Genomic DNA, 24203 nt, shown 5'->3' on the forward strand with positions numbered 1-24203 from the left:
TTGCTAATTTGTAGGCCTGAGCACAAGTGTGCCGTTTTTGGGTGTGTCGTTTAAAATGCAAATGAGCTGATGAAATGCAAACACTGATCACTATGATGGTGGTTTGTTGTAATTGATACTCAATTGTCCTGTCAAGTACTTTTTTTCTTTCTTTCTTTCTCTCTGCACTATGGCAGTGCTGTGGTTGGATATTGCAGATAAAGGGGGCGGTATTATTGTAATTCGCCTTGCTACCTACCTCACAAAACAGGCGAAATCTGACGTTATTTTTCACACACTTGCAGAAAATGGCTTACCCAAACAAAGTTACTGGGTTGATCTTTATTACATTTTCTAAGTTGATAGCACTTAAACATGAAAAAAGTCAGATTTTCACGCTATGACCCCTTTAAGTCGGTGTCCTTAATGTTAATCAAACAATCCAAGGCAATGAGAAAATCACTTCTGTAGCTCTAAAAAATAATAATTATATTTAATTCATACAATAAAGACAGTGTTATGATTATTTGATTTGATTTCTGAACCTAATGCTAATTTTAGACCTTATTTAATGTTCAAATTTGTTCTTTTTATAAATGTTTGTAATTTCTTTATTTTTTAATAAAAAAATGGTGAGGGGCCCCCCAAACAAATTCTGCTTAGGGCCCCTAAGAGGCTCGGGCCGGCACTGATTGTTTTTGTTGGATACTGAGCGAGTGAAACCGAAACTGAAACTAATGCACACTCTCATACTATGGAGTGTACAGCGCAGGGTGCCTTTTTTAATGGAAACAACAAAAGCAGATCGTTCTCTTCCATGAAGGCCAATGTAAACATCTAAGAATATATTAACATTTCTCAGATTTTTTTGCTTTTGTGGACTACAAATGCAAGTTGATGTCATACTGGGATTACTTGGCAAAGATAATTTACAAACATGAGACTGGATGGATTATGACTCATGCACAATTTTTAAACAAAGGTATGTTGTCCCGTTTGGATGCATGTTCATTCTATACGCACTGTTGGCGATGAAGTTTAATGATTCATTGCGCCGCCCACCACGGTCCTGCAGATCAGAAATGTCTTGTCTGCAAGTGTTTTTTTTTTACAAAATAGAGTAAGGCGAGTAACGAACTGATTTAAATTTCAGTAATTGTAATTGTTTTACTATTTAAAAAAAAATACTTCATTACATGGTTGATATTTGGGGGAAAATGCTAAGGGAGTTGCTCGTGTGACAAAGTCAGTTAACAGTAATGTTTGTCAGAGCGAAAGCATTTACCAAAGCATTGCACTTTAACCAAGTTAAAAGACTGTTAAAGTTCTGCTTATGTCTGCAGTGTTACTGTGTTACAAGTGGAAGCACATAACACCCTTCATGTGCAGTCATAAAATAATGTACATAAGTGGGGAAAAAATTATAAACATGAACAAATAGAATTTCTGTTTCATTTTATTTTCATTTCAATCACACTGCATTTACACCAAGCAACCATTACACATATAGGTGGGGTTATTTTTTAATAGTTTCGTAAGAACACAGAAGTAAGGTAACCACGAACACAGGAAATGAGCTTCACACACGAATGACAGAAATTAACATATCTCTTTATCTCTAACAGGAATCTGTCATTTTTGCTTATTTCTTTTATGTCTGAAGATAAATGTATGCAAAGATAACACATTAGAACGACACAAGGGGATATAAGTTCCTCTTTTGTATTTTTGCTGTCATTTGAAAGTGATTTGAACTTTGCTAAGATGCTCACTGAGATCAACGGATTCTGCTTGAAGGTAAAACAACATTTTATCTGATTTCAACAGATTTTTACATTTTTGGGTGAAATGCATTCAGCGGTTTACTAACATACTGTGCTTTATTGATTGAAAAACCTTGTGTATGACAAGCAGTACGTGCATTTCTCTAAAAACAGCTGAACTTTTTGAACTCATGTTGTTGTTATAGTGTGAATGTGCTGCTCGAGATACTTGATGATGTAAATAGATGTAATAAAAGATAAAGAAGTTATTTGTGATTAATAATTTGCCTTGACTGAGTAAAAGGCCTCCTTAATTGTTGAATTAACTGTAATTGTTAGGTAAATGAAACGGGTCACATAAGATAATGACTAAATGATAAAATATTCAAATATCTAATCAGACGTTGCTTGTTTATAATTTCGACATCTTTTGCAAATATTCACAAGGTGAATGAATGAAAGAAAGAAACAAGCAGAGGTCCACAGCTGTGATCTTCAGTCATTAACTCAGACATGAACAAAAAGCACAGAATCTGTGCTCTTAAAATAAAACACTTACAGTAATGCTCAAAAGAAATAATGTTAATGTGTTTATTTTATTAGTTACTGAATATACTCTACAGACAGATGATGTTTCCTGAATCAATTCCTCTCTTTTTGATTGGTACGTATTATTGAATATATAAGTGCATTTAGAAAGTATTCAGACCCACGTCAGTTTTATCAATATTTTTATGTTGCAGCCTGATACTACAATCATTTAAATATTTTTTTTCTCATTCATCTACACTCGCTAACCCATAATGGCTGAAATATTAATATTAATAATAAAAAAATAAAAAACTGAAACATTACATTTACATAAGTATTCATACAAGATGCAAAAAGTCTGAACTCTAAAATAAATGTTATTTTATGTTATGTCTACGACATTTTAAAGGTAGACTTAAGACTTATTTTTTTATTAGCATTTGATTTTTGATGTTATTTTATTATTTGAGTTTTGTGTTGCTTAGTTTGTGTACAGCGCTTTGAGAAATTGCTTTTAAAGGCACTTTATAAAATAAAGTTTATTATATTATTATTATAGAAACACAGGTATATATACAAATGTGTGTATAGACGGTTTCAGCAGTAACAACATAAACAAACGGATTTTATGGAACAAACGTAACTTCCGATAAACTTCCACAGAGAATCAATAACAAAATAATCATTTTAGAGTAATTAATTTCTGATAACAAGCAAAATAAATAACAAGTAGATTACTTTAGTTCAAATAATAGCTAAAGCGTATCAAAAACTACACTGAGCTAACGTTACGGTGTAAAATGTGTACTATGTAATATGTTAATTACAAATCGGCTGCCAAACCTTGCTTACGAAAATTAACCATGTGGACAAAACATAAGCTGCCTATGCCTAAGTAATATTCTCACCTTTTTACTTCTGACGTCATAAAAAATAAATCGTATATACATCTCTAAAAAAGGGATATGTACAATGAGCAAGTTTTTTTCAAAGTTTTAATTTACTGTGATTAAATGTACTTTAAATATAACCTTACCAACAACATTGTGCAACAGAGCAGGCAGACTAGATCAAAGCGCTAACCAACAGTAGCCGTTAGCCATGCAGATGATATATTAGTTGATGCTATTTAACAGTATTTACATTATGTAACTATAAATATACATTTACCGTAATAAAGTAGACACTGTAATAATAAAGGCACTTTGAAAATGCGTTTACTGTGGGAAGATTCATCTTAAACTCGCATCTCTCATTCGTTTTCACTGGAGTGGGGGACCGAAGAGTTTAAAGCTGAATGCGGCCCTCTGAAAAGATTTGGGGCTTTTGACAAAACATTCGGGGCTTTAGCCCCGAAAGCGACCCCCTCATTTCACCCATGCAAAAGTCTACACAATCAACAGGAACATATTCTCTTCCGCGCTCCATGTTGTCTCTTCAAGTTCAACACTACACTGACTGACGGCACGGCGCGGCGCTCATACGTCATTGTCACTCAACTCGCGTCACGACACGAGACAGTCTCACGAATCAAAATCAAGGTTAAATAACGCAGTAACACAGCCTGCTTACGGGGAAGTAACAGAAATCTAATTACTGTATTTGCAATTGGAAGCGCTTACTTTACTCGCTACTTGAAAAAAGTAATCAGATTACTTCTAACGTTGTAATCCTGAAAGTATTAAAATTTTGAACTAAATTTAACAGTTATTTACTGTTACTAAAATGTTTCTTTCTTTAACTGTAACAGATTACAGTTACTAGTTTTTTTGTATCCCGATTACGTAATCCCGTTAATCTGTTACTCCCCAACCCTGATTACAGACTGCGGTACAACTTCATACTGTATAAAACAACAGGTACAGTGAAAACAATAACCAGCAATATGTCGTTCATATACATGCCGCCCAAAGATAGGGAGTAACAAATATAAAAACACGATAAATCTAAATCTTTATTTAAACCCAAAGAAGACTGTTTTTAATTTAAATCATCCAAAACACCTCTCTCTGTTTATTTTCAATGTTTTCACCATGGCAAGAGTTGATCACTTTCTTAATATCTACACATTTAAGTTGTGTTTCTGGAAAATGGAGAAGTGACATATCTCAGAATAGCTTATTTATATTTGGCAGCGTTTTTTACACTAAGTGCATAGACACTGCTTATGTCCGCTGATTTTAAACCTCAGTAACCTCAATGTTTCTCCAACATACATGAGTTGGCATGAGCAACAACACTTAGCTCAGATGCCTTAAATTTCTCTTGATCTTTGCTGAGACGTTACACCTTGATTAGAGTTAAATTGATAGGAGATGATTTAGAAAGGCACACAGCTCTCTATAAACAATGCAGCTGACAATGAAGTATCAGAGCAAAAACCAAACCATGAGGACAAAGGGGCTTATGTTATGCCAGGTGTAGGCCACAGTGTGATTTCAGCAATGTCTTGAATAAATGGCAGGTTATACTGTACGAGTAAATCGAATCTGATGTAAAGTCAAAGCTCACATATTGCTCTTGTACAGTCTATATGTGTTACCCACACTATTTTCTAGAAAGAGAAGAAATGATGCTTCAATAATCCCTGACCACATAACAGAACTTTGTCTTATCTCCACATGATTTCTGGAGCTTCTTAATCACTGATGTTTTGATCTTGAAATGTAAATGTGATATCTGGAATGTGTACATTTCAATTTCAGTTTTATCTTTTTAATGAATTTCGAGATATTTCTAAAAGTTTTCACTTTTTCATTATGGGGTAGTGAGTGTAGATTAATTTAAACAATTGTACTATCAGGCTGCAACATAACAAAATTTATAAAAGTGAAGTGGGTCTGAATACTTTCTGAATGCACTGTAAGACTTAATCTTAATTTATTGGTATATAATGCATCGATAACCTCACATGAAAATGTTTTTCCTGCAGTTCTTGTGTTCAGTTCCTCAACTGATTCAACTGAACCTTTAATAAAAATGCCTGAAACAGAACAAACACAATCTGAAGGATCATGTGTCACCATCTCCTGTTCTTATGATCCAGGACTGGATGAAAACTTGACACTTCACTGGTTTAAGAATCCAGTATATGATAATGATTTAAAAGCCTATAATGGTACTATTGTATATAGTAACACAGGTGATCGTCCCCAGTCAGCAGGTTACTCAAGTAGAGTCGAATACATCACTGATAAAACAGAAAAACCCAGAAACTCTTGGATAAAATGTGATTTAAGAATCAATGATCTACAGAAGACAGACAGTGGGAATTACAGCTTTAGAGTCATTGGCTTAGACAAACACAAGTACATGAGCACAAATATCAGTCTCACAGTTACAGGTGAGCAAGGCTTTATTTTACTGACATTCATTACTTGTTTTCTGAATAACATTTATATTATTCATTTATATTAAACATTTATATTAATCATTAAGAAAAATTCTGTCACAGTCTGTACTGTTGTTTTTGTATATCTTTATGCAGATTGTTTCTTAACAATAGTTTTGCTGTAAATATTACTTTATGTAGCTAATCATGAAATATCACATTTATCTATTCAATCACCTTTCACTCCATAATTTTTCCTGATTTCAGACAATCCTTGTAAGGTGAAGATTGATTCATCAGAGATTAAGTATTCAGTCAAAGAGTCAGATGAATTTACTGTTCGCTGTTCAACCTCTGTTTCCTGCTCATCTCATCCTGAGTGGATTCTCCATAAACCAGGACAAGAACCAGAAAGAGTGATGTCATCAAATAATAGATTCACACAGGATAAAGAGGAAAAAGAAGGCAAAAAGATCACCAGACTAAAATTTAATACAACATGGGAAGATGACAACATGATCTTGTCTTGTCGTCCAGAAGAAAGTCAGGACAGCTGCCTCACTAGAAATATCACTCTGTCTGTTGAATGTGAGTGTGTGATTTACTGTTAACTATATCCTGTGTTTATCTGATACTGTCTATTGTTCACAAAATAAATCATAAAGTTCACTTTAATATGTTAACTTTATCTCTGTTTTTGTTTATAGATGCACCAAAGGAAGTAAAAGCAACAGTGAGCTCTGATAATGTGAAGGAAGGAGATTCTGTTACTCTCTCCTGCACCTCTAGAGGTCGCCCTGATGCCACCATCTCATGGTTTAAACAAGGGAAGGAAATATCACAATTGGATGAGGGGAGACTAGTTAATGTCAAACCAGGAGACAGTGGAGAATACTACTGCAAAGCTGAAAACATTCATGGAAATGTAGAATCAAATAAAATTTCTATAGATGTTAAGTGTAAGTCTGGTTTTAACTCAGTTTTTAATAAAAATATAAATACATTATTCTCAATTTTGTTGCTTCAACAGTGGTTATTAATGCTCTCATTGATAAATAATAACATTCATTTCTTGTGTCTGTACATTGCATTTTTCAGATGGTCCAAAACAAGTCAGTATAACACCTCCTGTTTACATCAATGATCTCAGAGAGGGAGATGAGCTGAAACTGAAGTGTTCAGTGGGGGACAGTAACCCAGCAGTCAACCAGTTTCAATGGTATAGGGATAATTCCCAGTTATGGTATCAAACCAGTGAGACATTAACCATCAGTCGAGTTAAACCAGAACACAAGGGCTCTTACTACTGCAAAGCAGGCAATGGAATAAAAACAGCACAATCTAATAGGCTTCAGGTATCTGTAAAGTGTAAGTAAGATGTTATAATTTTTACTTTTTTTAATTAATGTAATATTATTATTCTAAAGAGGATCTGAATATTAATGTAACCTGCATGAATATATTTGATATTGAATTGATCAATAACACCTCTATAAGCCTGCAAGTGCTATTTATTAACTCACTTATTTCTTACAGATTCACCACGCCAAATTCAAATAACAGGTGAAAGATCAGTAAAAGTGGGCTCCAGGCTATTTCTAACATGTTCAGCTGATGCAAACCCTCCACCATCCTCATACACTTGGAAACACAAAACTGCAGTGGTGTCTGAAACATCTCCTGTCACATTCCCAATAACATCTAGTGTGTTATACATTCAGAAAGTGACCACTGAACATTCAGGGACGTACACATGTGATGTTACCAATGCTATTGGAACAAAAGATGAATCCATAAATGTTGATGTGCTTTGTAAGTATATTTGTTCAGACTTTTCACTATAACAGCAAATAAGGATGTGTTTTTATGTTAAAAATAGCATATTTTGCTTTTTCTTCATGGCTTCCTTTAAGATCAACTTCCATTTCTACAAGCATATGAACATTTGACAAATATAAGAATTTTGTAAATACTCCACTTATACACATCGCATCCTTCCTAAACTATGTAGATCCCCCTTCTACACCTGAGTTGACCATGAAGAATGAAGTGAAAGAATATGATGTGATCTCAATTATCTGCAATGTGCAAAGTTTTCCTGCATCACAGCTGACAGTGACCGGACCCTCTGATCTCAAAAACATTCCTACGAGTCGAATGAACAGCACTAAATCTGAAAACATGTTAAAAATCTTCCTGAATATAACTGAGACAGATGCAGGTGTGTACAGGTGCACGACAAAAAATACAGAGGGAACAAAATACACTGAAAAAAAGCTGCAGGTGTTACGTAAGTATTATAATCATTTGAAATTATTTGTCTGCCCTGACTAACAAAATATTTCAAACAGTTTAAGGGGCAATGCATTGAGTTAAAATGTATGTTTATTTAAACCAATGACTAATAGTTACTGGATTATACAGAGAAACATGAATTTACAAATGATTAATTTAGGTCCCTGATTTTCCACTCAGATGCACCTAAAAATGTTAGCGTGAGACCTGATGGGGATCAGACGATAGGACACAAGCTGACTCTTGCATGTAACTCTCGATCTAATCCAACATCATCCTCTTATGAGTGGAAGAAACTCATCAATGGAGAATTAAAGACAGTTGGGAAATCACAGGAACTTCACTTTCATCACCTGAACATCAGTGACTCTGGTCAATACATCTGTGTTGCTGGGAATAACATCGGAAAAGCAGAATCTCCACCAGTTTATATCAAGGTGAAATGTAAGTAGCCTTAATTTTACATGATGTCAGAATGCTTCGTAACATTTACAGTTTGTATTTCGTCTATAGGCTAATCCAATTTTCGACAGCTGTAATCTTATAAATTATAAATTCATATTCATAAATTATACCATGTATGAATCTGGATTATACATAAAGTTTCATGTCTTTTTTTTCAGATTCCCCAAATATTAATATCTTTAATAACATGACAGCTCAGAGGAATTGGGAGCATCCAGTCTATCTGATCTGCAGTGCTGATGCTCATCCTCCTCCGAAAGACTTCAAATGGTACAGACTGGAGAATAAAACAATCTTGTCAAACCATCAAAACTTCACCGTTCTACCTCAGAACCCAGGAATGTACTACTGCACCGCAACCAATGATGTTGGGATCTCACAATCTGAACACATCACGCTATTTTACCACAGTAAGTATTAAATACATCAACATACTCATCAATTTAATAATTATTGATCAGTATAAAGTATTTTATCTAGTCATGATTAATAGAAAAAGCCCAAAAGCTGGTCATAGATGTAATGTATAAGGTCACTGCATGTCACTGTCATGTCTATCATTTGTCAGTAGTAACAACTTGTTCTTAATTGCAGGTTTTGACACTTTGGACTTTTCAATGATTATGTCATTTTTGACGGGAATGACGATGTCTGCAGTCATCTTCTCTGTGGTTTTGTGTTGTCAGGAGTCATACAAAAGGTATCATCTACATTCATAACTTTCCTAAAACGTGCAACACTCAGCTAAATGTATCTCTCAATAATCGTGTGCATGTCTTCTCTATGATTCTCTTTAAACATTTGTCATTCAGACTATATATTTTCTATTTTGGCCTTGATTCTTTAAATTTTTAAAAGATAAACTGACTAAGAAAAAATTGGCATGAAATGATGGATCCAAACGTAGAAACGACAGTTATTTTGGGAGGTTTTTCATGACGAAGTACAACCTCAGTATTAGCAGAATTATTAACAAACTATATGTATCTGCTGAGCTAATTCACATTTAACACTTTATTTACCAGCACCTTCTGCTTAGTACACTGTCATATAAATAAATAAAGGGAAAAAATGGTCCCAAGTTATCAGGGAATTGAAAAGATCCTAATACGTACCATTTAGGTACAGATATATAGTACCAATACATTAGTAGCAACATGTACCTCTGAGGTAGGCTACTAATATGAACTATATAGTACTGTAGGTGGAAATGTGTACTTTTTGAAAGTGTAACGCCCCAGTGCAACCTATAGGGAACATTTTATGACAATTTTTTTCTGACATTGTGAAACAGGAACAAAATAAACAATGCTGTTGCATATAAAATTATATTAATTAATATTTATCCTTAACATAAAGCACCCAAGGCCATGCCATTTCATAAATATAATATAGTCATGGCTAAAGGGGTTGCAGGCATGACTTTCAGTTGCATTAACAATGTAGCAAAGCCTCTTGTATGCTGCCTTGCTGCTTACTGTAAATATTAATGTTACTGTAGCTTAACTGTTAAAACATTATGTATTAACAAACATATTGTATGCTGAATGTATCATTTGAATGTATTCTTGTTTTGGGTAAACATCTGTGAAACGAATTAAGTCTGACTTCTTCTTAATCAAGTTTTGCTTGGGTCATCTCATTGTCTTTCAGAGCTCATTTTAATTCCCAATAAACTGTGGTGAAGTAAGTCAAAGTGTCAGAATTTCTGTTCAGTTTGGGTCATTACAACTAACCACATAGATCAAGATGTATCCACTTAAAGGTCTATGGAAATCATTCAATTTATTTACATTGTATCTTGATTACATTGTAAGTCACTTTAGATAAAAGACTCTGCTAATGCATAAATGTACTGTAAAGTGCCTGTTTCAGGGTAGGCCAATAACAAAAACGAGTGAGAATGGCGACCCCTACTGGTTCAGACCAATAACAGCTATTGTTTGCAATATTTTGGCCCTGTTTGATCTTGTTTTCCCTCAGTCTGTATTGTAAATGTAAGTACATCATGGTGGTTCAGTTTGCAGTTTCTTTGGTTAGTGAAATTATTCTGTAAGATGTGTTATAAGAATTAAAATGAATATATCTGTCCAAATTCCCCTTGGATTACAAGAAGACACTATTAACAAACAAATATTTTTAGGGTTTCGAGCACGAAGTGCTGAAAACCTATTGTATTTGTCTGTTTTATTATTATTATTATTATTATTAGGGTTTCGAGCACGAAGTGCTGAAAACCTATTGTATTTGTCTGTTTTATTATTATTATTATTATTATTATTATTATTATTTTTCCGCCATAAAACGCGTCGCCCAGCACAAACCGTAAGTCGTAGAAACTTGCCACTTGGTCAACTGGTTGTATATTAGCAGGCTACTCAGATACAGTGAATCAGCCAAATCGGCCCATAGGTGGCGCTATAGCAATGCCCGACGCGTTGGGGCTCATAACTCCTAAACCGGACATCCTACACTCAAGTGTTTGGTATCATTGTAATCCCTGGCTCCAAACTTAAAAAATGTATATCTCCGATTTCATTTCCGGTATGCAATTTTTTTCGCTAATTTGCATAATATGCATTTCAAGCCAAAATGAACTAGTCCTAGGTTTTTCGCCCGATCGGAATCGTTCCAATGCAGGAGAAATCTGTGGAGTGAGTAGGTAAATAATTATCGAACAGAATGTGTAATTTCGCTTCAGTGTCACTAAGGGGCGCCAAAATTCAATACCGGAAGTAGACTATCTCCAGGAAAATGGCTATAACTCGTGAACGGTTAGAGATATCTTAACGCGGTTTGGTACACATGTGTATCAGTTCACTCCCGGGTCACAGGAAAAAATACGCGGATTTTGGCCACTAGGTGGCGCTATAATAAGCTTGAGGTCGAAAATGGCTATCACTACACAACCGTAAGCCCGATACACTTCATATTTGGTATGTTGTGTCTTTGTGCAATGTACCATGAGGGTCTAGAAGGACATTGGCGTATCTGCAAAAACATGGCCGTCATCGGCCAATGAAGTGTGAGGGCTGATTTGACAGGGTTAACGAAGGTCGATCGGAACGACATTCACTGTGCTTGTTCGTGTACTGCTCCAGAAGGTCTGTAAGAATTATGGTGTCATTTCGCCACTAGGGGGTGTAATACCGTATTTCGGTGCCTGTATCACGTGACGTTTGACATACACACACAAACATGACATCATATGATAGATCGGTTCATGACGAAAAACTTTGCCTCTTGAAGCGTTGCTGTCAATCAAACGGTTCGTTAGTTATTGGCGATAACGTTCAAACCTACTTTTGCGAACTAGTCCTAGGTTTTTCATCCGATCTGAACCTAACGAAAGCTGATTGATTCTGTGGAGTGAGAATATGAATAATTATCGAAAAAAAGTTTAAATTTGTATTCAAACACGCAAGGAGTGGCCAAAAACCGAACTGGGCGGAGCTTAAAACATTTAAATGGCCATAACTCGAGAGGCGTTTGAGATATCATCATGGGGCTTGAATCATATGTGTAGGCCATCGGTCTAAGGTCGTGATATAAAAAGCTCGCCGATTGGACACTAGATGGCGCTATAACTGGGAAAATAGCACTAAATACTGTGATTATGCAATGGTTGCAACTTTCACGCCTATAACTTTATCTGTGGTCAAGAGATTTTCATGGGAGTTAGTTTTTTAGCATCCTGAATTGTGTCCGAGTCCTACGATACCAAGCATGCCAGATTTCGCCTTACAGTTAGTTCTGCACAGGAAAATAGCGCTTAAAAAACACGCGCGAATAACTCCGCGAGGGTTATTCTGATCGACTCGAAACGACCATAGGAAGAACATTGCATTACCTTCTGAACAAAAAAGTCTATTGGCGTTACGTTAAAATTTCCATCAGAAATGGCCGAAAATTGCAAAAAACGAAAAATTACCTCAAAATTTGTCGTTTTTTACACATAAATGGTTATATGGAGAGATTTCACTGAATGAGAGCCGTTTTTTGCTGATAACTAATGTATTTAAGGTTGTATCTTCACCAAACGTATGCATAATGACATGGTACTTGGTAATTCTGATGGCAGTCAGGACCTGAGGGAGCCTTCAGTTTCGGAAGCATATTTTACACGCCTACAACTTTGGCTGCAGTCACCGTATTTTCATGGGACTTTTTTCACAGGAGTCCTGAATTGTTGTAGAGTCCAACGATACCAAACATGCCCAGTTTTGCCTTATGCTTAGTCCTGGGGTTACTGTTCACTGTAGGTCCTTGCGGTCTGCTGCGCTGCTGTGTTTGTGTCTTATGTACACGTGTGCAGTCTGTTTGCACCATTGCACCATACCACGACTCAATGGCCTTGTAGTTCAACTAAACACGGCCATTTCTGAATTGTATGTTACATTATAAATCTGAAAAACTAATTCTAGTTAACAAATTATCCTCATAACGTCACATTAAGGACATCACATGTTTGTCTTGTAGGTGCACCTGTGTGTAAGCATACATAGTCTGTATGATCTTTTTTTGACCATCTCTTTCATTTTTCTGGAGCGAGGTGGTCTATCATTCATTGTGGCTGTGTTCGGGTGTAACTGCTCCGCCTGGTAAGCGACGTGTGAGGTTTTTGACGTTGCCTTAAAGCTCGAAACCCGGCAATTGCTGCTTGCAGCTATATTTATTATTATTATTATTATTTTTCCGCCATAAAACGCGTCGCCCAGCACAAACCGTAAGTCGTAGAAACTTGCCACTTGGTCAACTGGTTGTATATTAGCAGGCTACTCAGATACAGTGAACCAGCCAAATCGGCCCATAGGTGGCGCTATAGCAATGCCCGACGCGTTTGGGCTCATAACTCCTAAACCGGCCATCATACACTCAAATGTTTGATATCATTGTAATCCCTGGCTCCAAACTTAAAAAATGTATATCTCCGTTTTCATTTCCGTCATGAAAAATTTTCCGCTATTTTCGATTTTGTCGAAAAAAATAAAAACGAACTAGTCCTATGTTTTTCGCCCGATCGGAATCATTCCAGTGCTAAAATGTTCCTTGGAGTTTGAATATCAATAATTATCAAAAAAAAGTTGAACTTTCGACTCACGGTCAACATGCCACGCCCACACGTCTGAATTGTGGGCAGGCACTAGAACATTATTGGCTATAACTGGGGACAGGAATGAAGTATCAACACAACACTTGGTACTTGTGATGAGAGTCATGGCCTGAGGTTTCATGCATCGTTTCGTCACAGCGCCACCTAGTGGTCATACGAATCGAATAATGCTTATAACTTCGGCTGAGTTTAACGTATTTTCATGCGACGTTTTTCCTTGGAGTCCTGAATTGTTGCCGAGTCCAATGATACCAAGCATGCCAGGTTTTGCTTTACGGTTGGTTCTGCACAGGAAAATAGCGCTTAAAAAACATGCGCGAATAACTCCGCGAGGGTTCCTCCGATCGACTCGAAACGACCATAGGAAGAATATTGTATTACCTTCTGAACAAAAAGTTCTATTGGCATTATGTTAAAATTTCCATCAGAAATGGCCGAAAATTGCAAAAAACGAAAAATTTACTCCAAATTTTGTGTTTTTTACACATAAATGGTTATAACTCCGCAACGAAATGATATTTTTTTACCAGATTTGATACGCTGATGTCTGAGCAGAGTCTGAGGCAATACAAAAAAATGGTATGCCTGCACCACTAGTTGGCCTCATAATAGAACAAAACCTTTGACGTTGAGCTAGCACAATGGTCATACAACAGTTTTTTTCACTAAACTTAAGTGTATAGCCATGATACTAGCTAGATGTAACACATTCATGACGTTGCATGCACAAGTTTTTCATAGCGCCACCTAGTGGTTATTTGTTATTTTGACTTAAAAATACTGCAACCTTATATCTAAAATCATGAGTCATCGTGGATTATGCCTTTCATGGCTTTGAGTATAATCATTGGTGGATTGCAATTCACTCCCTAGCAACCAATCAGAATACCCTAGCAACCATTTAGCATGAGCTGTATCTTTGTATCAGAACATCGTAGAGATATGGGGTTCGGCTCGTTTGACTTTTTTACACTATTTTAACATTTTGTGACCCAAGTTTTGCCACTGTAAGCACCACAAACATTTCCTTCAGTGTTCTATTTGTCAATGCTTCGTGAGAAGAGAGGGAGACATTTCACTGAATGATAGCACCTTTTTTGCTGATGACTTTGAACAGGTGTGTGAGGTAGCTTATTTTTTATAATTTATTTTGTACAATTCAGCAAAACTACACAGGCATGCCCTGAAAGGTCTTAAGGTCCCAAATCGCTTGAACCCGACTCAATGGCCTTGTAATTCAACTAAACACGGCCATTTCTGAATTGTATTTAACGGTATAAATCTGAAAAACTAATTCTCGTTAACAAATTATCAGAATGACTTAACATTAAGGATGTGACATGTTTGTCCTATAGGTGCACCTGTGTGTAAGCTACATAGTCTGTCTGAACCGTTTCTGACCATCTCTTACGTTTTTCTGGATGTGATGTGGTGTATCAGCCTGGTCGACGACATCTGACATGTTGTATGTGCTTTAATGCTCGAAACCCGGTAAACGCTGCTTGCAGCTTTAATTATTATTATTATTTTTTTATAATTTAACCTTTATTTTACCAGGTAGGCACGTTGAGGACAATTTTTTATTTAAAACGGTGACCTGGCCAAGATAAAGTGCCGAGTGCAGACAACAAATAGTTACACATAAACAACAAAGGACAAAATAAGAAAACATTACAATATACAGATCTCAGTCAATAGTCATCATTGTTAGAGTAGAGCGTGCTTAGCATTTACCAAAGCATTGCACTTTAACCAAGTTAATAGACTGTTAAAGACACTTCTGCTTATGTCTGCAAGCACATAACACCCTTCATGTGCAGTCATAAAATAATGTACATAAGTAGGGAAAAAATAATAAACATGAACAAATAGAATTTCTGTTTCATTTTATTTTATTTTCATTTTAATCACAATGCATTTACACCAAGCAGCCATCCATACACATTTAAGTCTTTTTTTATACTTTCGACACAAAAGTAACCACTAACACAGGAATTGAGCTTCAGACACGAATGACAAAAAATAACATATCTCTTTATCTCTAACAGGAATCTGTCATTGTTGCTTATTTCTTTTATGTGTGAACATATGACAAAGATAACACATTAGAACGACACAAGGGGATATAAGTTCCTCTTCTGTATTTTAGCTGTCATTTGAAAGTGATTTGAACTTTGCTAAGATGCTCACTGAGATCAACGGATTCTATTTAAAGGTAAAACAACATTTTATCTGATTTTCAACAGATTTTTTATTTTTTGGGTGAAATGCATTCGGCGGTTTACTAACATACTGTGCTTTATTGATTGCAAACCTTGTGTATGACAAGCAGTATGAGCATTTCTCTAAAAAAAAACTTTTTGAACTCATGTTGTTGTTATAGTGTGAATGTGTTGCTTGAGATACTTGATGATGTTAATAGATGTAATAAAAGATAAAGAAGTTATTTATGATTATTAAAAAATTATTTGCCTTGACTGAGTAAAAGGCCTCCTTTTTTGTTGAATTGTAATTGTCTGTAATCTGTAATTGTTAGGGGAATGAAACAGGTCACATAAGATAATGACTAAATGATGAAATATTCAAATATCTAATCAGACGTTGCTTGGTTATATTTTCGGCATTTTTTGCAAATATTCACAAGGTGAATGAACTCAGACAAACAACAAAAAGCACCGAATCTGTGCTCTTAAAATAAAACACTTACAGTAAAGCTCAAAAGAAATAATGTAAATGTGTTTATTTTATTAGTTACTGAATATACTCTACAGACTGATGATGTTTCTTGAATCAATTCCTCTCTTTTTGATTGGTACGTATTATTGAATATATAAGTGCATTTAGAAAGTATTCAGACCCACGTCACTTTTATTAATATTGTTATGTTGCAGCCTGATACTACAATCGTTTAAATATTTTTTTCTCATTCATCTACACTCGCTAACCCATAATGGCTGAAAACTAAGTCTATTAATATTTAAAAAAGAATTTAAAAAAACTGAAACATTACATTAACATAAGTATTCTTACAAGATGCAAAAGGTCTGAACTCTAAAATAAATGTTATTTTATGTCTACGACATTTTTAAAGGTAGACTAAAGACTTTTTTAAATTAGCATTTGATTGTGGATTTTATTATTTGAGTTTTGTGTTGCTTAGTTTGTGTACAGCGCTTTGAGAAGTTGCTTTTAAAAGCGCTTTACAGGGCTCAACGCAAATATTTTTTTATACTGGCCCAGTCAGGGCAGTGGTTCAGGTTTTCACTTGCCCTGCCTTTTTACTGGCCCAAATAAAAAATGTCAGTGTTACATATTTAAAAATAGTAATTCAAAAGTCAAATATAATTGTATACATATACACCAGATACGTTCCAATGAAAAAAAGCTTCCAACTTGTATGCATTACCTTGTAAACTGACTTTATATTGCATTGTTTGTCTGCTTTCAATATGTTAAATAATATACATTGATGAAAATATATTTTCATCCATTTTTACTGGCCCGAACGTCTCTCAGGCTTGCCCCGGCCAATGGGCAGTCCTTTATGTTGAGCCCTGGTTTATAAAATAAAGTTTATTATATTATTATTATTATTATTATTATTATTATTATTATTATTATTATTATTATTATACAAACACAGGTATATATACAAACGTATGTAGGCTATAGATGGTTTCAGCAGTAACAACATAAACAAATGGCTTTCATGGAACAAACGTAACTTCCGATAAGCTTTCACAGAGAATCAATAACAACAGAATCATTTAAGAGTAATTTATTTCTGATAACAAGCAAAATAAATAACAAGTAGATTACTTTAGTTCAGCATATCAAAAACTACACTAAGCTTACATTTTGTAAAATGTGTACTATATAATGTATACAATGTTAATTACAGATCTTCTGCCAAACCTTGCTTACAAAAATTTACCTTTTTTTTTGGTGTATTGATTTTGGTTTTACTACGTTTTTTTTCTGTTAAACCTGGCATAAGCCATGTCTCCCCTCGTCTTTTGGAAACCAAAACATTTGTTATTTACAACGAGGTATTTATTCAGTTTAGCCACTAGCCAGACCATTAAACAAACAGAGAATGGAATTTAAAGGTGACATAGAATGATTGAACGGAGTATTTATCCTTGTTCTGTGATGTGACATGTAGACAAAAAATGTTTTGTTTGGGTCTGTAATGCCTTAGAAGCTTCCTAAAAACCTCTCTCAGATAGCTCTATTAGGGTGGGGGATTTTAAACAAGTGGTTTTGCACCTATTTGGCTCCCACTACTGGCTTAACTTGCAATCTCATTACTGATTGGCTGACTTTGCTGCCACTCAAAAAATGTAGCCAATTATTTTAAAGTGAAGGAGCAGTTAGATGCCTTTGATTTCATAAGCATCAGTTTTTCAGATTGGGCCGTTTTCTGGCTGACATTTCTAAAAGAGGAATTTCTATGAGACTCAGATGTTTAGCATGTTTAGCACTTTTTGTATGTTTGTGAATGTGGGTAGACTACCATTATTCAACAAAGACAAGGTAAAAATGGTTTTTCATTCTCTGTCCCCTTTAAGTTTCGCCCACACGCGTAGCCACGACACCGCAGATTAAACCGTCTATAGATTATTTTGTTTTATTTTTAACATGTAGGAAAAATCATTATAGTTTATACACAACATTTAAAAAGTCTACACAAAAGTCCAGGGGTGGAGCCAGACATTGTAGACATTGGGGGCTTAGCCCAAATCTAGGGGTTTCAAAGCATGGCCCCCTGCTAATATTTTTTCTCCATTTACGGCAAGTAAAAATTTTACTCCTATTACTATTGTTTAATCCTATTTTATCCTATTTTTGGATAAGAGAAGTTAACACAGCAAGGTTCTCTGTATTATCATTTTGAAACTGTAACATAACAAATCAAGCTCTTTATATCTGAACAACTAGTTTTATCATTTAACCATGTTGAGAATTTTACCTACATTTCTACCTTTTGCACATTTTATTTATGTTCAGTAGCTATTTCTACATTAGCTCTTTCTAAGGTTATTTTTATCGAAATTCTTTTGCACATTTTATTTATGTTCAGTAGCTCTTTCTAGCTCAAGCAAATCCACAAACTTATAAAAGGATTTATTATTTTTTACAAGGTCGTCTGTTGACTGCTGAATATAAAACTGCTTCATTATAGAAGTTGAGTCAGCAAAAAAAAAAAAAATAGAGTACCGGCACCTCTTTTGGGCCACTTAAAGCACTGTGTAACTGTAACAGATAACAGTTCCTAGGTTTTTTGTATCCTGATTACGTAATCCCGTTACATGTAAACCGTTACTCCCCAACCTTGATTACAGACTGCGGTACAACTTCATACTGTATAAAACAACAGGTACAGTGAAAACAATAAGACATTCAGCAATATATGCGGTTCATATACATGCCGCCCCAAGAAAGGAAGGAACAAATATAAAAACATGATCAATCTAAATCTCATTTAAACCCAAGACGACATCCAATGTTTCCACCACGGCAAGAGTTCATCACTTTCTCAATATCTACACATTTAAGTTGTTCAGTGCTGTGTTTCTGGAAAATTGAGAAGTGACATATCTCAGAATAGCTTGAGTTTTTTTACACTAAGTGCATACACTGCAAAAAATGATGTGTTAATTTTTTACACATTGTGTGGGTCATTCCATTTAAGGCGTTATTTCATGTTAAAATACATAAAAGGGACAGCACAAGTTGTGTTAAAAACAGTGACGGGAGTAACGCGTTACAAAGTAATTCCGTTACTGTAATTCCAATACTTTTAGCGGTAATGACTATGTAACAAAGTATTTTTTTTTAAATCAAGTAATACATTTAATGTGTTGTCGCCATACAAACACATCTTCTGTGTTATTATTCATTGTGCCGCCCACCACGGTCCTGCGACATTAGATCAGAAATGTCTTGTCTGCAAGTGTTCATTTATCACAAAATAGAGTAACATGAGTAACCAACTCATTTAAATTTCAGTAATTGTAACTGCGTTACTTGATTTAAAAAAAAAAAACTTTGTTACATGTTCAATACCGCTAAAAGGAGTGGAATTATAGGAACGGAATTACTTTGTAACTTGTGTTGGCCCTTTCATTTATTTTAACATGAAATAACGCCTTAAATGGCATGACACACACAATGTGTAAGAAATTAACACATCATTTTTTTCAGTGTAGACACTTCGCTTATGTCTGCTGATTTTAAACCTCAGTAACCTCAATGTTTCTCCAACATACACGAGTTGGCATGAGCAACAACACTTAGCTCAGATGCCTTAAATTTCTCTTGATCGTTGCTGAGATGTTACACCATGATTGGAGTTAAATTGATAGGAGATGATTTAGAAAGTCGCACAGCTCTCTATAAACAATGCAGCTGACAATGCAGTATCAGAGCAAAAACCAAACCATGACGACAAAGGGGCTTATGCCAGGTGTAGGCCAACACAGTGTGATTTCAGCAATGTCTTGAATAAATGGCAACTTATACTGTACGAGTAAATCGAATCTGATGTAAAGTCAAAGCTCACGTATTGCTCTCGTTCAGTCTAGATGTGTTTCCCACACTATTTTCTAGAAAGAGAAGAAATTATGATTCAATAATCCGTGACCACATAACAGAACTTTGTCCTATCTCCACAGATTTCTGGAGCTTCTTAATCTCTGATGATTTGATCTTGAAATGTAAATGTGATGTCTGGAATGTGTACATTTTAATTTCAGTTTTATCTTTTTAATGAATTTCCAGATATTTCTAAAATTCTATTTTTACTTTTTCATTATGGGGTAGTGAGTGTAGATTAAGTTAAACAATTGTACTATCAGGCTGCAACATAACAAAATTTATATTAAAGCTGCAAGCAGCGATGGAAGGGCCCTCGCACGCATGTGCACCGCCACCCGATGGCCTTAGGAAAAACAGTGAAAAGTTGGGATATGAATTTTAGTGTGTAAATATATGTGGATATTCTAATTAGGCTGACCAAATATAATGTTGATATTGTTAAATCTATTAGAGCAGTGAATCAGTGTTTCCTGCTGCCTCTAGGTGGCGCTATGAATGTATCTGTATTTTGCTGGTTGATGTTTTCAGGCCGGGACCCTTATGAACCGTTTGAAGTATGTGGCAGGTCGGACATTTTATGCCTGAATTACAACAAATTCCAGTGTCATGTTGAAACATCAAACTTCGCCCTTCAACGAAAAATCGAGATCTTTGCAATTTATCTTCGCAAAGTCCTTAAGTTCAGTCTGACCAAATAAGATGATGATCTAATTACATTTCTATGAGCAGTAAATCACAGTGTAAAACCTTACATTTTCTGCTGCCAGCAGGTGGCGCTATGACTGTATGTGAATAATTCCATGTTAATGTGTTCAGGCCAGGGCACTTATCAAACGTGTGAAGTGTGGGTCAGATTAGACATTGTAAGCCTGAGTTAGAACAACTTCCTGTTTTATGGCGAAAAGCAGAAATTTGGCAGGCCGCCACGGACACACCCTCCAACGAAAACTCAAGATCTCTGCAATAGGCTTTATGCCCAGCTGCACTACTTCCTGAACTTCAGCCAGATCCTTGTGTCCTGTCTGCCATTATTGGACAAACTGATTAATCCAGGTGTGCCTGATTATTGTTGTTGCGACTACTGAGGTCAGGCACACCTGGATTAATCAGTTTGTCCAATAATGGAAGACAGGAAACAAGGAGCTGGCTGAAGTTCAGGAAGTAGTGCAGCTGGGCATAAAGCCTATTTAACATTGCAAAGGCCTTTAGATGACACAGACCAATTTCTGTATGGTTTTAATCTAATAAAATCTGTAGGAGGAGTTTGTTAAAGTAAAAAGTCCAGAAATGGCAAAAATTTGCACACAAGCTACAGAGAAAATTAAAAATGGCCGACTTCCTGTGGGGTTTAGAGCTTGATTCCAAGGGAAGTTTTTGTAGATCTTGAGGTGATAGATGACCCTACCAAATTTCTTAGAAGGGTTGTTGTTTTGAAATTTTGCATGTGGCGCTATCGAGTCATTTCTACACGCCCACTTCTGACACCTATACCACATGTACATTTTCGTCACTTCTGACGCATGTGCATATAGTTTCAAGAGTTTTCGAGCATGTTTAGGCTCTCAAAAATATGATTCATTTCGGAGAAGAAGAAGATACTGAGCAAAAACAATAGGGCTTTGCATGCTGGCCTGAAGTGGGTCTGAATACTTTCTGAATGCACTGTAAGACTTCATCTTAGTTTATTGGTATATAATGCATCTAAAACCTGACATGAAAATGTTTTTCCTGCAGTTCTTGTGTTCAGTTCCTCAATTGATTCAACTGAACCTTTAATAAAAGTTCCCGAAACAGAACAAAAAAAATCTGAAGGATCATGTGTCACCATCTCCTGTACTTATGATCCAGGATATGAGGAAAACTTGAAACTTCTTTGGTTTAAGAATCCAGTATATGATGAAAAGGAAAAATGCTTTAATGGGACTATTGTATATAGTAACACAGGTGATCGTCCCCAGTCAGCAGGTTACTCGAGTAGAGTCGAATACATCACTGATAAAACAGAAAAACCCACAAACTCTTGGTTGAAATGTGATTTAAGAATCAATGATCTACAGAAGACAGACAGTGGATATTACGGCTTTAGAATCATTGGCTCAGACAAACACAAGTACATGAGCACCCCTATGAATCTCACAGTTACAGGTGAGCAAGGCTTTATTTTACTGACATTCATTGTTTGTTTTCGGAGTAACATTTATATTATAAAATATTCCACATTTTCAAATGAAAATCGTGCATTTAAATGAAAAGTTACCTTAAAATGAAAAATTCTGTTACGTATATTTAATTTATTTACGTCATCTGTATGTTGCTGTTTTTGTAAAAGATCTTTATGCTGTATTTATATATTACTTTAAGATTATTAGATTTAGATTATTCATTTATTCAACAACCTTTCACTCCATGATTTTTCATGATTTCAGTTGTTCACTTGTTGATTGTAGATCTTCAGTTGAAGATGAACAATATTTCTTACTTGCTTGCTGAGATCTATAAACTCTTGAATTAAATTAACAGATGTTATTTTTCAGATGTGACTCTCAGAATTCAGGGTAATAACGAAGTGAACGAGGGCGATACTCTCAGCCTCAACTGCACTGTTGACAGTAACCCACCCTCATCAAATCTTACATGGAGTTTTAATGGAGACACAGAAAAACTCAAGAATCACATTTCTGCTGAATCTCTCACTATTACCAATGTCAGCAAGCTGCATGCAGGAGAATATGTCTGTGCGGTGACATATATGAAAAAAACTTTGAACAGATCTATCAACATCAATGTCATTCGTAAGTAGAAACAAAATTATGATTCAAGAATTTGTATATTTTATATTACGCTATACTGAATCCATTCAATTCCCTCCCCTTCAAAATAATTTGCATACATCCGGCCTCTTGCCTCCAACGGGAAGTAAAATGCAGCAGTGTTCGCAAAGTTTAAAGCAAAATGTCGAGTCGCGTTCTGAGGTGTGCTCTTCTATCTGTAACATTTTGGTCTGTCCGTGTTCTGAAGACGGCAAAGTTTACATTCTTTTGGATGGCAGTAAAGGCAGCCAATCAGCATCAGTGCTTGCATTTCATAATCAGGTTGCCAGTTAAACCCAATAGGTGCAAAATCACGCGTTTAAAAATTGCCCACCCTATTATAGCTTTCTGAGAGAGGTTTTTAGGAAGCTTCTAAGGCATTACAGACCAAACCAAAATGTTGTTGTCTACATGTCACATCACAGAACAAGAATAAATACCCTGTTCAATTATTCTATGTCACCTTTAAGCTGTTATTGAACTAGTGCGCGTACATTAACATATACATAATATTATTAAGAACTATTTTAAAATCAAATATTTATCTCATTATAGAAACACAAGGGACAATTGGCCCAGACACTGATGGACAAAACCAGACTGGTAAAGCTATAGATCCACAGAATGTCACCGGAAATATCACAGGTAAGGGCAGGGTCAGACTAGGAACAAAATTCGGCAATTTTCTCGTGTAACGGCCCACCACTGGACCGAAGATGCCCCCCTCACTCCACACACAAGCCCACCGATACCAAAATCGCCCCCCAACCCAATGCTTTGATTTATTGAACATTTATATTAATTTCACAGTATAGTTAAAATTCAACCACCTCAAACTCTCTTTGCCATGAACAAAGCTGACACTGTTTGTCAAAGCACCACAAAAACACTTTTACTATTTTTGCACCGATATATGAAGCAATACTTGTGTAGATGACCCCTTTTATCAAACTCTATTGAATACAATAATATGTAAAGTATATTAATGATAGACAGTGCAGGTCTATAGATTATAAATAGGTCTATAGATTATAAATGTGACCGGTGTTATAATGGTTTATGTAGCTTTCTTCACTTTATATTAGATAGAGCAGAAGCAGTAAAAGTGCCTCTCTTTCTATTCCTCTCTTGCAGATTAAAATATTACCATCTCTCATATCTAAAATGTTTGCTCAGAAAGCAAAGATGGTTAATTAATAATATTTATAAAAATAGAAAGAAAGTGCATTGTGACTTTCAAAACAAGAGCCAGTTGTTATAGCCATAGAAACCAGAGCCATGCTTGAGACTGCACATGCGCTTTAATGCATTAGCGC

General features: G+C 35.5%; 2 protein-coding genes across 4 annotated transcripts in view; both read left to right on the forward strand.

The window, feature by feature from the left end:
* Window positions 1-715: 715 nt before the first annotated feature.
* The window catches only part of LOC135770761 (B-cell receptor CD22-like), a 113452-nt gene continuing 89964 nt past the window's right edge, over window positions 716-24203 (forward strand). The window contains exons 1-12 of one of the 3 annotated variants that reach the window (XM_065280551.2): window positions 1361-1776; window positions 2346-2406; window positions 5206-5616; window positions 5872-6192; window positions 6312-6563; window positions 6703-6972; window positions 7141-7416; window positions 7616-7894; window positions 8080-8343; window positions 8523-8774; window positions 8959-9064; window positions 9237-10040. In XM_065280551.2, coding sequence (XP_065136623.1) covers window positions 1744-1776; window positions 2346-2406; window positions 5206-5616; window positions 5872-6192; window positions 6312-6563; window positions 6703-6972; window positions 7141-7416; window positions 7616-7894; window positions 8080-8343; window positions 8523-8774; window positions 8959-9064; window positions 9237-9303 — 2592 coding nt within the window. In that variant the 5' untranslated portion in view covers window positions 1361-1743 and the 3' untranslated portion in view covers window positions 9304-10040. Of the gene's footprint in view, window positions 962-1360; window positions 1777-2345; window positions 2407-5205; window positions 5617-5871; window positions 6193-6311; window positions 6564-6702; window positions 6973-7140; window positions 7417-7615; window positions 7895-8079; window positions 8344-8522; window positions 8775-8958; window positions 9065-9236; window positions 10041-24203 lie in introns of those variants that run through there. The other 2 variants (XM_065280548.2, XM_065280549.2) reach the window with 2 other exon arrangements.
* Window positions 15646-24203, forward strand: part of LOC135770767 (B-cell receptor CD22-like) — a 73431-nt gene continuing 64873 nt past the window's right edge. The window contains exons 1-3 of the mRNA XM_065280559.1: window positions 15646-15692; window positions 16229-16289; window positions 21812-22222. Of these exons, the coding sequence (XP_065136631.1) occupies window positions 15660-15692; window positions 16229-16289; window positions 21812-22222 (505 nt within the window). The 5' untranslated portion in view covers window positions 15646-15659. The remainder of the gene's footprint in view (window positions 15693-16228; window positions 16290-21811; window positions 22223-24203) is intronic.

This window comes from Paramisgurnus dabryanus, chromosome 8, assembly GCF_030506205.2.
Source record: "Paramisgurnus dabryanus chromosome 8, PD_genome_1.1, whole genome shotgun sequence".
In the NCBI taxonomy this organism is placed as follows: Eukaryota; Metazoa; Chordata; class Actinopteri; order Cypriniformes; family Cobitidae; genus Paramisgurnus; species Paramisgurnus dabryanus.